We start from the raw sequence: 16647 nt of genomic DNA on the forward strand, positions 1-16647 counted from the left end.
TGCTCATCATGTTCATGTCCCCTGCCACGCTTTTCAGACCATCCATCCCCATCTTCTTAAATGGAACGGGAGGTGTGAAACATGATTGTTTGTCTAGGAAAAAAAGATAGAGATCAAATTATAACTGAGATGCTTGGAATGAGGCACCCTTGAAATTTCCTCCTGGTAACAAGGTCAACTCAGACTCCAGGAGAAAAATCAAGTTGCCTGTGATTTGTGTTTAGAGAAAAAGTAGGGCACGGGGTGTGTTTGGACGGGAGCCTCAGCAAATGATTTCTTTGCCTCTCGGGGCCTGCCAAGGACTCGCTCTTTCCCACACTACAACAATTTTCGCTTCAGCCTTTTATGAGGTTTTGATTATTGAAAACTGTCACTTCTACATGCCTGTGGTTTTCTTGTCAGAAGCCACTTCCTGGGGAAGTTACAGGAAAGCAGTTGTTTTGCTGAAGTCCAGAGAGAGAGAGAGAGAGAGAGAAGCCAAGATAACCCCTTGGCTTGGGGAAGCCCCGGGCATGGACAGGGGCTAGCAGAGCTCAAGCAGGGCAGCACTGGAGGATTTCCTTTCCTTATCCTCTTGTTTTACCAGATGGACAACCTGGAGAGACAAGTCAACTTCAAATTCTGTTTGGTTTCCTGTCCAAGGAAGATACTGGAGTAGAATCCTTCTATTAGTTACTTTTCTTGCTATTGGAACAAAACAAAACCAAACTTAAGAAGCAATTTAAAGCCAATTATTTTTGGCTTCCAGTTCTAGGGGGATATAGTCTATCACAGTAGAGAAGACTTGGCAGCAAGGATGCTAGGAGGCAAGCTGGTCACATTGCATCTGCAGTCAGGAAGCAAAGAGTGGCTAGGAAGTGAGGCCAGGCCATAAAACCTCAAGATCTGCCCCTGTGACCTGCTTCCTCCATCAAGGACCCACCTCCTAAAGATTCCATAGCCTTCCAAAACAGTGTCCTTAACTGAAGCCCCGGTGTTCATTTCCCACCTAGACCACACTTCCCTGACTCCACAGCTTCATGGCTCTACCACACATTAGCTACAGATCATGCACAAGTCAATACAACATGACTTTTTGGTATCAGAGCAATTTTATTCATGTTATAGACCTCTCTAAAAGCCCAAGGAAAGCTTGACTGAGAAACAGTTTGAGTCTTGGGGTGGGGACTGCTTTCATCCCAGCAGAGGCAACTTTTGGGATGAAAAAAATCCCTTTGCAGAATCCTACCATCAGAAAACATCTAATCTGGAACAAGTTGGTGTCAGAAGGAGGGATATGGGAACAGCATCCCTTAGGCTACCTTTTAGGGCTCCTTTCCCTGGGTATTTTTAAAAAATAATTTAATAAACTCCAGACAGGTTATTTATCAAGTTTGCCTACCCATTAAAGAAAGCTTAAGCACATAAAAGAAGGTGGTCTAGGAGTTAACCCTCTTCTCATTGATCCAATACTTTCCATGAATCCTTTCAACTTGTGGTCCAAGATGGTGGCTACAGTATAGTGGGTATGAATGCTGAGGACAGAAGGAAGGATGATTAGTGAGGCTTTGCTGGGGATGTTCTTTTTTTCTAACTGATAATGGTACATGTTTATGGGATACAACATGGTGTGGTACATACATACATACATACATATATATATATATACATACACAGATATTTGTATATATATAATATAATGAACAATTTATGCCGTTAGCATATTGATCACATGGTATAGATCTCATTAGAAAAGCTCCTGGTTACTTTGGAATACACAATAAATCTTCATTGACTATAGTCATCTGATTGTGCAATTAGAGCAGTAGCATTTGGTCTTCCTGTCTACCTCTAACTTTGTACCTGTTGACCAATTATTTCACATCTTCTCTGTCCTTACCCCATCTCTAGAGACCACTATTCTACCTGTAACTTCTATATGATCAACACTTTCAGATTCCACATACAAGGGAGATTTTATCATAAGTGTCTATGTTGGACTTCTTTTGCTTGACATGATATCCCTTGTAACCTATGTTGATGCAAATGGAAGAATGTATATTTAAAAAAAAAAACCAAACAGTATTCTTTTATGTAAATATATGCCAGGCATTCTTTCTTTGTTTGAACATTGAATTGACTTCAAACCTTGCTTATTGTGAATAAACATGAGTGTCTCTTTGACATACTGATTTCATTTCCTTTGGATAGATGCCTAATAGTGGGGCTGTGAGGTTCATAAATATTATTTTAAGGGACCTCCCCAGGAAGACTACACATTTCAATTACATTGGCCCACATTTTCTCACCTGGACATTCCTAATTATAGAGGATGATGGGAAGTGTGGTCTTTGTGTAGGGTGGTTTTGGACTCAGTTAGAGACAGATTATGTTACAGGGGGAAACAGAGTGGCTAGGTATTGGGGGAGGAAAAAAGGAGTATCTTCCATAGAAAGTATAGTTCTGAAGAGCAGGGGACTTTGAAGTCAGCAGTCTTGAGTTTAAACTCTAGTTCTTACTTAGTAGCCAAGCCGATAAACTCTTTGATTTATATCTGATATTCTGATAAAATGGTATGGTAGTCACCTCCTAGGGATAAATGAAGGAATGTATTTTCAGTATTTATCACAGTCACTGTGGCTATTACATTAGCTTGTACACTTGTATATTTGGCTTAATTTTCTTATGCAAAGGTATAGCATGAGCTAGACATGGTGTCATTTTTACTTCTTTCATACTCCAACTAGAGAATCGGTGTATCTGGCTAGGACCAGTAGAGCTGGGGACATGGTACCCAGATGAGTGTCTAAAGAGAACAAAGCAACTTACCTAATCTTGGTATGGTTTTCATGCTATACAACAAGGGGACAAACAGGGTGAGAGGTGAGATTAAAGAAGTATTTATGTTTCAAGAACGTGTGAGTGAGAGGAACATGTGATAGCAAGAAGAGCTTGGGGGAAAGAGTGCTAGGTCAGACACATACCCAGGGGAGAAAGAGCCACTGTCCCGTCACTAGAAGTAGGCACCCAGGGGAGAAAGAGCCACTGTCCTGTCACTAGAAGTAGGCACCCAGGGGAGAAAGAGCCACTGTCCTGTCACTAGAAGTAGGCACCAAGGCTGCAGGTCTGAGTGCTTGCATATTGAGATTCCCTGCTTATGAGAGAGGATTACTGGAATATTCTCAATGCTTTCCCTGCATTAACAGTGTATCCTCATCTGGACTAGTTCAAGTTCTTCACAGGGGAAGGGGTGTGTGGTGGTTAGGTTCAGGCTACACCTCAGGTAGGATTTCAGTCATAAAATATTCCCTGGTACTTTCCATGGCTGGACACTGTGAGGCCAAGAGGCTTGTAAACACGACACAGCTGAAGGTTGTTCCCACCCATGGAGAACCAGGCAAAGAGTAAGCGCAACAGAGGACATGGATGTTCCCATAATTACCCCTGCTGGTGTGTAACTCTTTCCTTGAGTCCGTGACCTGCTGAGGCCAGTGGAATGTGGGCAAGTGAGAAGGGGCCAGTTCCAAGCATAGCATTGCTGGCTTCTGCCTGCATTGCTCGGCCATTCCTGAGAATGGGTGTTTACTGCTTTAAGGATGCCGAGAGAAACATGGAGCCGATTTGGACTCCGCCTGTGTCTTGGCATCATCCTCAGCCCTGCCTGGTCTTGGCTAGTTAGCCTCTCTAGAACTATAAAGACCTGTGAGCCAGAGCAAATGATCACTTTATGTCACTAGCATTGGGGATAATCTGCTAAACTGCTTTGCTATAGCAATGGTTAACTGGTATAACCAACAGTTGTGTGGTATAGAGTGAGAAAGGCCATGGGGAGATTTAGATGAGCAAATGGTGGACCATTCTTAGGGAGGAATGCTTCATGAACTTGTATATGATATTCACTTTTTGGATACTCATTCATTCAAGATATTCTTGCCCTCTCCCGTAATACTTCAGACCAGGAAGTTAGCAGTGTGTGAAATCTCCAAGTGCAGGTCAGAATTGTGTAAAAGAAGAGTCATTCTCCAGGAAATTCATTTGTTCCTCAGTGTCTATGGGTCATTGACTTAAGGATCATCTAAAGACTGAAGACTGATAATGCTCAAGACCCCTATAAAAGATGTTTTATGAGTTGTATAACCCTCCTGTGTACTTTAAATCATATCTATGTCACTTACAACGTCAAATACAAAGCACATGTCAGATGTGTAGTTGCTATTAATGTCTGGCTTAGGGAATAACAAGAACTATGTCTTTGTATGTATAGCAGAGATGCTGAGAAAGAATAAGAAAGGCCAAGTTTCCCAACCACGTTTTCTTGATTTAGCAAGTAGTCTTAGCAAATAGGCATTTCAGATACAATACCATTCTGTGAAAGAGAGGGAAGGTGGGAAGAAAAGCCCTGAGTACAAGCCTTTATGAAATGCCATCAGGACTCTATTCTGTCATGGGTCTGTATGGGTACGAGTCTCTAAGCTCTCTAGGTCTACAACTCCCTAATTCAGACAAGCGGACTCACCCCCAATCTGGTGCCTCACCATAGTCTGGCCCCTCTTCTGACTCCTCCTTCTCCCATACAGAAGGCTGTATTTGGGAATGCAGCAGAGATGTGTAATTTTTTTCAAACCCCCCTTTCTGTTGGAAATTAGAAAAAGCAAAGCTCTCTAGATAGGAATTCCAGTCACACGTCTTTAAGCATATCTCTGAGAGGCCACACGGATCTAGCTGCTTGTTGACTGCAGGTTGGAGTCATCTGGAGCAGGGGAGAATGATTACTGATTTGGGGAACTCCTTTCAGCTGCAATTTCTCAGGGTGTTGGGTACTTTTTGAAAGCTTCCAGGTGATTCTAGGATGCAGCAATGCTGAGAAACATGAATTTGAGTAGGGACTTCCTGAGAAGACACCTGTGAATCAGAAGCTGGGGCACAATAGTCTCCTCACTTAACGTGTGCTAAGGGAGTCAATTATGCATGGCAAGTCCTGGTCAGACACCTCTGAAGACAAAGGGCTAAGGGGTAAAGGGCTGTCATCTCCACTCACTGTTCCCATGTACTGCAGCAGGACCTTCTTAGTAAAACTGCTTGGCCCTGCTTCCAAGTACTATGTGCAGTTACATTGACATATCCAAGTCAGAGTGATGTACTGAATTTCCCCATTCCAGCTTTCGAGTTTTGAGGTGTTTCTTCCTCTTTGATCACCTATCCCCCCTTCACCCCATCTCTAATGAGACTGAGGTCAGCTAATACTCCACCCCAGGCAAGATAATCAGTCTCCATCTTTGGAAATGACAAATTGAGACAGAGGAATGATTGAGGTACAGGTCTCTCCTTCAGCAATAGATATGGCCCAATGTAAAGACAAGCTTGGTAACTTCTCAAGATCCCTGAGAGATCCATGGATGAGTTCCTTAAGTTTGACTTTTGTCTTGCCTTGGATGTGTGTTACTACCACACTATGGGCCAGCCACCAACACATGGCCACATAATTAATGTTCAGCGACCCAGAGAAGATGTAGTTCCCTATGTGGGTCCCCACTGAGACCTGGAGAACTCCATCTTGGAGCTAGGCAGAGAACAGAACATCACATGACCCATGTTTCTGCAAGACTGACAGGCTTTAAGGTCAAGCCTGTTCCACTACAATGAGGATAGGCCTTCTTGAACCTTTATCCGGGCACTCCTGTAAACAGGACAACACTGTCTCAAGCTCAGTGGAAAGAGGGGCTTCAGCAGCTGCCCATCTTATGACACAGGCTGCCCCAGGTTCTTACAGGAAGCTACACAGCTTGAGGCAGAATCTGACCATTTGTCAACTCTGGTAGAGGCCTTTAAGGCTTCTAACCACAGAGTAGCTGGAAGGTGTGAGAGGAATAGGGGATTAGAGAAACCTGTGAAGCTCTGGTTTCCCTGACTTGACTGCTACCTCAGGGCAACCCCACATGATCCCTGGAGATCTACAGCCAGCTCCAATAGGAACAGTGACACCCAGGTCAGAACCAGTGTGTTACTGTTTAAGGAAGGGAGTCTGCTCTCTCTGGTTGCCCCAGAGAGGGCAAGCTGAGTGGCATCCCACACTACGCCCAAGCTCAGGTCTGGTCCCTTAAGGGGGAATGTCACCACCTGGACTGAAGAGGTCTGAGAGTCCTTCAGGCTCTACCACCTTCCCCACAGAGTCACTATCATCATGCCAGCAGAGCCTTGACTTACATAACCCTTGACTGGCAAACAGGGAAGCAGTTTTATTATAAATAGAGTTTCCTGTTCTATCCTTATTCAACTTCTTGGCCCTCATTCCAATATCAGCTGCCCGATGATGGTATAAGTGGGCAGCCTAAGGTAAGGAGTTTTACTTTACTTCTGGTTGACAACTGCTTTGATTTCTCTTTAGAGAGAATGGATAGTAAGTTTGTGTAGAGCTGGAAAAGTCTTCACCAGCCAGCTTGCTATGATGATCCCAGTTCTAAATTCATAGACACTCCTAACAGACAGTCTATGAAAATAAATCTTGGCTCTGGAATTGGGATTTCTTGGACATGGACTCCTTAGACCCCACCCTTGTCCATGAAGATAAAGGGAAGCACCATTTCGGTCCTAGGGACCCAATATTTATCCAAAATTTGAATCTCTTCAGAGATTGTGCGTGCTTTCTCACAGTGTCATCAGGACCCACAGGAAGCTACTGTGCTTCCTCAGGGTTGGGGACAGCCTTCAAGAGTTGTTGTTAGGATCCAGGGGACAATACTGTGCTCCCCAGGCATGGCAAACTATAGGTTTCTAGCCTATACCCTCAGGAGAGGCATCAGGATCACACGTCACTGGAACAATCAAGGAGAGATTTCTATGCCTCTGGTCTTTGAGTGGCCAGAAACAGATAATGTCAGTTGGGAGCTGTTAAAATCTCAGAAGATAGTAATCTTGAGGGTGGAGGGCGGGATGAGAGAGATGAAGACAGTGCTGATTTCTCAATCTTGCTTTCTATCTTTAATGAGAACCAGGCTCTGCAGGATCACGCTATTTAAGCCATTTCCCTCACAGAGGGACTTCAGTTCTGAGCAGTCCCGGGTGTCCAAGGCGAGCATCTCTGTATAGGCTTCCCTCCTGCCCCTTCAGAGTGATCTGGGGAGTCTAGCCTGTGTTCTGCTCTCTTATGCCTACCCGAGCATAATCCCTACCAAGGCCTCACTCAGATGGAGTTGCTTGCTTTCTTTCTACCTTGAACGGAGCAGAAGAACCCACAGCCGAGGAGGCATAGTAGCTTCCTGTGATTTGTGGTCCTACCACTGGCAGGGCGAACAGGTAACAGAAATGGCTGAGTGGATGGGTAATAATGAGAGGTGTTCCTGTTGCTGGTTTTTCATCTATGACCTGTTAAATCTGCCCACATGGAACCAGGAAAAGCTCCATGACAAGTAAAACCTGAGGATCTTTTGGCTTCTAGTGATTTGTTGAATTGTTCACAATTTCAGCAAGCAAGTTGGGGTACAGTAGGATGGTGAATAAAATGGAGTCTTCATCTACATAGAGCTTTTGTGTGTGTGTGTTCAATGAAGAATTGTTGCAGAAGACCACGGAACCAGAAAGGAGGATGTGGAGGGTGGACTGGGGTCAGAAAGTGGTGCAAGGTTCATGCTGAGGATGAGGAGGGACCTCACGAAGAGAGTGGTGTGTGGGCACATGCCTAGAGGAGGGAAGGGTGCAAACAGTGACCCATGGCTGGAGCTGTTGAGGTGCATTTCTGGAGAGACAGACACTTGGGACCTGAAATTTCCATTCCAGGTAGGTCTGAGGGAGGTGCCTGGGGTTTTAATGTTAGGTGTGTTCAGAAACACAGCCACAGTGAGACAGACACAAATGGTTTGAATTTTCTTATTTGAAAATCTCTAGACCAAATGTTCACATTGTCAGATGCAGTTTCAAGACCCTGTTCTGTCCCCCCACCTCCCACCCACTGCCCCAGGACCATCTTCCCATGGAAACTCACACTCCTACCAATGCCTCTTTCTCCTCTTGCAGGCTCCGAGAGCCCCGTTCCCCCAGGAAGCTGGTGCGGACAATGTTCATCTTGTGTGTGTTGATGAGTGGGGTATCTGCTCTCACCACTTCATCAGTGATGCACACAGAAGGGGTTTCTGGATCCCCCATTACCTCAGAGAAGCACACAGGTAAGAAACAACCACTTCAGCTGGGAAAGGGCTGGACCCAGTGTTTCTGGGGAACACAGTTCTCCAATGGAGGTTTTGCTCACAGACAGCAAAGTATAAATATTTAGAACATGGCCAACCTGCCCTTATTCAAAGATACGTTTGTTATGGAGTTTGAGACCCCTAGGAAAAGACCACAGACTTAATCCAGGTTGGAATTAGTTAAGTCTATTGAAGCTGTTAGCAGGACAGGAATCTCTTGAGCCTGCTGCTCCAAGGAGGGTAAGGGAAGAGTTTTTAAAGGTGAAAACTACAAGAAGACCTTGAGTATCTGCACAGGCAAGCAGAGAGTGTTCTGTTCCACCAAGATTAGGTAATCAAGGGGACTGCAAAATAGTCCTTGAATGTCTGCATAAGAAGGTTGCAGAAGCAAAAAAAAAAAAAAAAAAAAAAAAAGCAGTCAGTCATATCATAAAAGTTATGGTCATAGGTATATATTTCTGGGTGGGATTCACTGAGTCAGACTTACTCAGCATTTATCTTCCAGGGACTGGAGTCAGAGACTAGTGGGTACCAAAGGTGGAGGCTTAGCATAAAATAGTTTCTTTTGATCACAACCAGTTTGTTTTATCTGTATTTATATAGTTCAACTTTTAATATCAACAAATGAAAAAATATGACCATGTATTTAAATCTTTAAAAAAAAGATTTAACATTTTGTTTTTATTTGTGTGTATGTGTGTGTGTGTGTGTGTGTGTGTGTGTGTGTGTGTACCCATGTGTGCAGATTCCCTAGAAGGCCAGAAGAGAGTGTTAGATTTCCTGTACCTAGAGTTACAGATAGTTGTGTGAGCCTTCTGATGTAGATGCTGAAGAATGGCATTCCAGTCCCCCGTTTAAAAAAACATCATATTGTGAATCCAATTTAGCTGCCTCCTCAGGATGAAAATTGAAATTGATGGTCCCCAGGTTATCATTTGGGGAGTCTAAAGCATAGAAATAGGGGATACTGCTCATGGGACCCGGGGTGCAGGTCATTTTATTGGGAACACACAGAATCTTACGTAGATCACATTGTGCATCCTTCGGTTGGGTCCTCCCTCAGTTTGGAGACTTGTGGTTTGGTGATGTGAACAGGTTTGGGACCTAAAGCCTACTATCTCTGACCATCAGTGCCTGGAGACAACTGCCGATTTCGCGGCAGGGATTTCAAATCTGAATTCAGGCTGGAAGGCGAGCCTGTGGCTTTGAGGTGCCCCCTGATATGGCCTCATTCAGATGCCTCCGCCAGTTCCCACACCCTTCTGACCTGGCGTAAAATGAACTCCTCTCAGCTGATCCCAGGAGATGAGCCAAGGTTGTGGGTTAAGGATGCCACCCTCTGGGTTGTGCCAGCAGTGCAGCAGGATTCTGGTACCTACATTTGCTCATTCAGGTAAGACACTCTGGGACTGGGGCAGTGGGGCTCCAGACATTGGAGTCCAAGGTTTTCAGCAGCACACAGATGGCAATTCACATGGTGTTCTCCTTGGTGTCCCTGTAGAATCCCTGTGCTGGTTAGGGTTTATTTATTTATTTTGTGAACTTGACATAAGCTAGCTTCATGGAGAAAGGAAACTCCACTGAGGAATTGTCTCCATCAGATTGACTTGTAGGTAGTTAATGTGGGACACTTTTTGATTAATGATTTATATAGAAGGGCTCATCCCACTGTCTTAGTCAATGTTCTGTTGCTATGAAGAGACACCATGACCATGGCAACTTTTATAAAAGAAAGCATTTATTTGGGGCTTACTTATAGCTTCAGAGGTTTTAGTCCATTATCACCATGGTGGGAAGCATCATGGCACGCAGGCAGACATGGTGCTAGAGAAGTAGCTGAGAGTTCTACATCTGGACCCCCAGGCAGCAGGAAGAGACACTGGGACTGGCTTAGGCTTTTGAAACCCCAAAGTCCACCCTCCATTGCCATACTTCCTCCTACAAGGCCGTACCTACTCCAGTAAGGTCATGGTTTCCTAATCTCTCTCAAAATAACATCACTCCCTAACAACCAAGTATTCAAATATATGAGCCATTCTTTTTCAAACCACCATACCCACTGTGGGCAATGCCATCCCTGGTCTGAAGGTTCTGATATTGTGAAGAAAGTAGTCTGAGAAAGCCATGCAGTGTTCCTCCATAGCCTCTGTTTCAATTCCTGCCTTGACTTCCCTTCATGATGGACTGTATAAGCTGTGAGCTGAAATAGACCCTTTCCTCTCCAACTTGCTTTTAGTCATGATGTTTATCAGCAATATAAATCAAGCCAGGACATTATTATAGCTCCGTCCCTCCCCCCTGTGGTGTATTTGACCTCTGCTCAAATGTCACCTCTCTGGAGAGAACTCCCGAGTAATGTTAGCTGACACAGCATTCAGTCCTCTCTCCTTACCCTCATGTTATTATTATTTTTTGATGAAGTTTTCCCCACCAGGGGAACATGACATTTGTCTACCATCAGATCATGAGCCCCAGAAAGATGGAGACCTGTTTTGTGCTCTTCCAAGGAGAATTTTAAAACAGGATGGAGTCTTAGAAGTAGATGAGTCCAATTGATTATTACATAGATGAGGGAAATCAATATGCATGGGAGGTTCTTCTGGGGCAGGAGGAGGGGATACACTGTGAATCTGGACCAATCTTCCCTATTTAATGTCCTGTTGCTTTTGGAAGAAGTTGTTGTAACATATATATAACATAGACCCTACCATATCAACTATCTTTAAGTGCACAGCTCAAGCAAGTTAAGTACTTCCATACTGTTGGAAAACCATCATCATCCACCGCCAGAACTTTCTTTTCTTCCCAGACTCAAACTTGGTCCTCATTAAACTGCAGCTGTCCATCTGTTTCTCATACCAGCCACTGACAACCATGATTCTACCCTCTGTCTCTATAGATCTGCCTCTCTAGATGCTCCATGCAAGCATTACTGCTCATGTCTGAATTCCTTCCCTTTTCAAGGCTGATCATTATTGTCTCATGGTGCAAACATCCATCGGTCTGTCTGTCCATTTGTCCTTCTGTGAATACTCAGGTGTGTTCTGCTTTGTGCCTGTCTTCAGTAATGCCATTATGAATAACTACACAAGCTTTTGTTCATGTTTCTGGATCACCTGGCAATTTATATCCAATCTTGCTATTTTTTTTAGGAACTCCCAATCTGTCTCCCTCAGCAGCACATTGACTTCCATCCCTACAGGGGTCCTGATGCTCTCTATTCTTGCCAATGCTAGTCGCTTTTTACTTTTCACAGTGCTGTTCCAATGTGTGTGAAATGGTGACTCGTGTCCTTGATTGTAGTTTCCTGCGGTTTCAGCTCTCCATGTCTTTCTTGGCCACTTGTATATATTTCTTGGAGAAATGGCAAGTCGAGCTACTCAAGTCCTTGCCAGTTTTGAGAACGGCGCTGTTTATTGCTTGCTATTGAGTTGGAGGAGTCTGGGATGTCTACTCCTTATTAGCTGTATGACTTGGGGATGCTTTATCTCACTCTCTGGCTTGCTTATTCACTCCATCAATAGTGTATTTGCATAAATGCATTTATATTTTGGTGAGTTCTAAATTATGTAACCCCCTTTCATTGTTTGTGTTCTCTGGGATTAGGGAATCACAGATAAATTCAAAGTTATAAAGCTTTCCCCTGCATTTTCTTCCTACATGGTATGTTCTTCCTACATGTTTAATTCCTATGTTTCAGGTGCCTGGTACGTTTTTGAGCTATTTTTTTGCATACGATGTGAGACAAGGGTCTGGTCCTGGTTTTGCATGGGGCTCTGCTGCATTCTCAGCATCGTTTGTTAAAAAGATGGCTCTTCCTGCAGTGATTGGTGTTGATGTGTCCTGCTGCTTCTTGAAGGGTGAAGTTGTTGGCTGCATGTTGATGATCTTAATCTTTCCTGGTACAATTCTTCTGAAAGGATTAGGACACACCCTTGACCTGACTGGAGAATTGCCTTCCCTCTCCAGATGGCAACTTCTGTTCCCGGGCCTCTGCTCGCTCCACCCACCTGCTGGCTTTAGAGCCCTTCTAGATTTCATTAACTCATTTATGGAGAGATCCAGACAAGCTGCTGTTCTTAGCAGGAATGGAGGAAGCTCAGACAACATCAGCCCCAGTCTGAGGTGGGGTGTGTAAGAAACATGCATGTGTTCTCGGCACCAAACATTCTTTCAGATCAAATCCAGCTTGGCACTATGGTCTGTGTGCCTCACTTCCCCTATAAATAACTTAGAGATGGGTTCAGACCTGTCGACTCTTGCTGAGGAAGCAGGCCAGGGATTTCTTACTCCTGTATTGGGGAAGTGGGAACATCTAATTTTGCAGCTTCTTTTCTGCTAGGTTTTCATTTGACTCTCTCTGAGGAATACTCCCAGGAAAACTAGGAAGTGTTGTAGAAAAAAAAAAATAAAAGCAACTGAAACTGGAGCCAGAAAGACATAAATGGGAATTTTAGCTGCCTACCCCCCACCCCCACCCTATATCCTGATACTCAAGTATCAGTTTTCTTCCTCATTGAGAGGTTTGTTAAGAGGGTTAGGTACGCTAACAGCAGCATGGGAAGGATCTGGTGTATGGAGATTCATGTTCTTTGACCAATAGGAGCATGGAGCCCCTGCAAGTTAGGGAGGGATGAACAGAAGCATGTTGGCCTTGTAGTTAGTTTTTATGCTAGATTCAGAGTTATAGCTAATGCCCTTATTTTTGCAGGGAAAAGGGGAGCACTGAGATTGAGGCGGGGTGGTGAAGACCCTGGTGTTTAAGTGTTCCTTGCCTGGGGGAATGCTTGACTTCTCTCCCAACTGTGTAAAACTGGGCTCTCACCAGAGGGGAAATCTCCAGCCACTGCTAGAACAAACTTTAGCTTTTCCAGTTCCAGGGCACGAGGCTGCCCGGCTCTTCCATGTTTATGCTCTTGCTATTGGCAACTTACATGACCTCTCTCCAGCAACTTACATGACCTCTCTCGCTCAGAGTCATCAAAACATTGTTGCCAGGACAAACAGTTCCCAGTCTTAATATTTTGCCCAAGGGGAAAATAATGGAATGAAAAAAAATGGAAAGAAGTCTGGAATAAATACCAGATCAATAATGTGAACTCCCAACATGTCTGGCAAGCTTGGGTTCTGGAGACTTCTCATAGTTTATGGGATTTCCAAGAGCATTTGATTTTTGCCTTTTAGTAGCTATAGAGACTTAGAAGGTTGCTTGAATTTGAACTTAACTTAATTTAGTTGAAAACACTATAATAATTACTATTACCATATACATATGTATACACACATATAAATAGTTAATTTAAGGTTACTTAAATGTGTACTCAATTTACTTTAGTTGAAAGCACTGTAATAATCATGACTCCCATAAATATTACTCAACTGACCATCACTTTGCTAAAACTAGCTACTCATTTGCATCTCTTCAATTTATAATGTGATGATTTATTGGGCCACTTCATACACATATTTACTGAATTTTGGTTGTTTTCATTCCCCATTACTGTCCTTCATCCCCCTCTTTTTTCCATTGAAATCCCTTTTCTTTCCCCAAATCCTCTTCCAACTTTGGTGTCTTTTTTGTGTGCATGACCCATTATGTTTAATCATGGTTGCTTGCATAAAAGCATGAGTGGGTTGTTACTTACTAGTAGAACACAGGTAACTTATCAGTGGCCACACCATTGAAGAAAAGGACAACCACTTCCCCTGGGACCCATTCATTGCCCATAGTTCTTCTTCAGTGAGGAGTGGGCCTCCTCCCCAGTGCACTATGCAATTATAACCAGCCGGATCTTAGACAGGCGATCACAGCTACTATGAGCTCATGAATACAGTGGCCGTGTCATGTGCAGAAGATGCTGTTTCGTGGCATTACCTCAACCTCATGGTCTTAACATTCTTTCCATCCCCTCTTTGGCCGTGTTCTCCAAGTCTGGGAGTGGGTGCTATGAATGTCCTGTTTAGGGCCAAGCACTCCATAGTCACCTCTTCTTTACACTTGTACCAGCATTGAGTCTCAGTGTTGCCACTCGCTACAAAAGGAGACTTCTCTGATGAAGGCTGAGAGCAGCATTCATTGTTGGGTATAAACATAAATATTTGGAAGGCAGTTTGACATCATGCCCATTAACAACACAAGAGTGGCAAGTTTCCCCTTAGAGCCTATGATCTCTCTAGCCTTGGAGAATAGGCTTATGGAACCAAACATGCATTTCCTCCTGTGGAGGAAGCCTCAGATCTAACCAGAGAGCAGCTGGTTAACTCCATAAGAGCCATGCCATTCTTAGATCAGTGGGCATATCTTGCCAGACAGGAAGCTGCACCTTATGGGGTCCACAGCCAGTCAGACTGCTGGTGACTTTTCTCCTCCCACAGTTTGCAAAGGACTCTCTGACACTGTGAAGGCTAGCCAGTGGGGAGGGAACTTCTAGCTTAGACCCAGCTTGATTTCTCAATGTCCTTCAAATCCCAAGTGTGATTACTCATTTTCTTAAAAGTGAGAGTTAATATTCTGTATTTTCTTTGTGTATAAATTGCCCATCTAATTTAATTTTTCTTGGTTTTATGTTTGTAATTCCCTTTTAAAGCTTTCATTCAGTTAAGTGATTATCAAATCTCCCATGTATATATGTCATATGTTATTGCTTCTTTGGATGTGTATTGTTAGACTTTTTTTGTGAAAGAAACTTTTATACTGTATTTGCAATTGATTCTCATGGTCTCAGTTGATGTGTTATTCATCTTAGGTAGCTGTTCATCTTAGGGTCTTAGCTGATATAGTTATATTTTTTCTGTTTTAGTTTGTTGCATTTTTTTTGGATGGTGCAAATTAAATGCAGAGTCTCATCCACATTAAGTGCATGCTCTACTACTGTTCTTCCTTCCAATCCCTTGTTCTTCTATTTTAAATATTAAATTTATTAATCTCTTCTACCCTTTATCCATGTCTCCTCATATTTCCAGCAGTGTTTTTATCCCTGACCTTTTCTCAGTTCTAAGGGCTTGATGGAGTCACAGTATTAGGATTATTGGTGGCCTGGCAAACATTAAAAACATCTTACCAAATTACTTGTGCCCCCCCCACCCGCATCATGCATTTTTGTTCATGTCTTTTAAAGTTCAAACACAAAGTTCTTAGCAGTTTTCTGAAACTAGAAATCAGCTGGTAAAGGATTCCTTTGGGAAGGAAAGAGGTTTTTCTTTCATGGAGACAGTGGTTCTTGGGAAACCATTTGTTTCCGGCATGGTTCCTTGGATCATATCCAGGCTGGGTTCAAGGTTCTCAACTTTTGAATCCCTTTGGAGAAGACTTGGGGGTTTCTGAGTGTCCTGGGCACTGGAATGAAGCTTCTGCAGGGTCCTTCATGAAAAACACAGGACACACACAGCTTCTATATAGCAGTTAGGATGTGAAGCTTTTCGTATCCCAAGAACTTAGAGCAATTGGGGAGTTAAGCAATAGTCATCAAGACAAAGAAGGCAGGGGTGAATGGGGCGGGAGGTTGTTCTTACGTGCAGTTTGTCCTTCTGTCTTGCCGTTCATTGCCTCTTTCTTTTCTTATTGTTTTTCTCAATAAACAATTAGAAACGCATCTCACTGTGAGGAAATGTCCGTGGAACTCAAGGTTTTTAAGAACACTGATGCGTCTCTGCCACTTGTCTCCTACTTGCAAATCTCAACTGTCTCAGCCACCGGGTTACTAGTGTGCCCTGACCTGAAAGATTTCATCCCCAACAAAACTGGCAGAAGAGTACAGTGGTATAAGGTATGCTTCAAAACGTGTCTGCCACGAAAAACATGTCTTACGGTCCATAGGACACATACGCAAAACCTGTTTGAAGACAATGCATCCATGTAGACACACATACACTTACATACTTAGAATTATAATATTAATTAAAATGGTGGTGATTAGTATTGTCTGGTTTTTCTGTGGTTTGGGTAAGGTTCATCTAGATAAACTAAGAAATGATTCCAGGGTAGATAGCTGCAAAAGAGCTTTTGACTGTCACTTGCCTAAAAGTAAGCAGGAAAAAACAAACAACAACAACAACAAAAAAACAACAACAACCCCACTCTGTTCCTTTCTAAAAAAAATTTATATACATGTTAAAGGAGTCTCTTTCAATGTCCAAGGCAACTTTGCAATTGCAGGAGTAAATTCAGTTACAATGTCCCCCTTGTCTTCTTAAATAGCAAAGGTTGTATGGATTCTGAGGTCACCAGACATCCTTATGTTGAGCACAGGCCTCAAATTATAGCCTAGAGTCGCCTGTCTTTATGTAACTCATCAAATACAGAGAGTTTTCAGTTTTTAAATGCTTGAAAAAAAAAATAGAATACTTCAGAGCACATGACCATTGACTCAGCTCAAATCTCAATGTCCATAAACACATTTGTGTTAGGACATAGCCATACCATCAGGTCATGAATTGTCTGTGTACCACTGAATAGTTGTGACAGAGACCAGGTAGACTGATGGCATTA

General features: G+C 43.3%; 1 protein-coding gene across 2 annotated transcripts in view; it reads left to right on the plus strand.

The window, feature by feature from the left end:
* Il1r2 (interleukin 1 receptor type 2) overlaps nucleotides 1-16647 on the plus strand; it is a 38124-nt gene that overhangs the window by 9425 nt on the left and 12052 nt on the right. The window contains exons 2-4 of one of the 2 annotated variants that reach the window (XM_036168192.1): nucleotides 7990-8138; nucleotides 9291-9552; nucleotides 15745-15925. In XM_036168192.1, coding sequence (XP_036024085.1) covers nucleotides 7990-8138; nucleotides 9291-9552; nucleotides 15745-15925 — 592 coding nt within the window. The remainder of the gene's footprint in view (nucleotides 1-7989; nucleotides 8139-9290; nucleotides 9553-15744; nucleotides 15926-16647) is intronic. The other variant, XM_036168193.1, reaches the window with a different exon arrangement.

The sequence above is a fragment of the Onychomys torridus genome, chromosome 18 (assembly GCF_903995425.1).
Source record: "Onychomys torridus chromosome 18, mOncTor1.1, whole genome shotgun sequence".
NCBI classification, from domain to species: domain Eukaryota; kingdom Metazoa; phylum Chordata; class Mammalia; order Rodentia; family Cricetidae; genus Onychomys; species Onychomys torridus.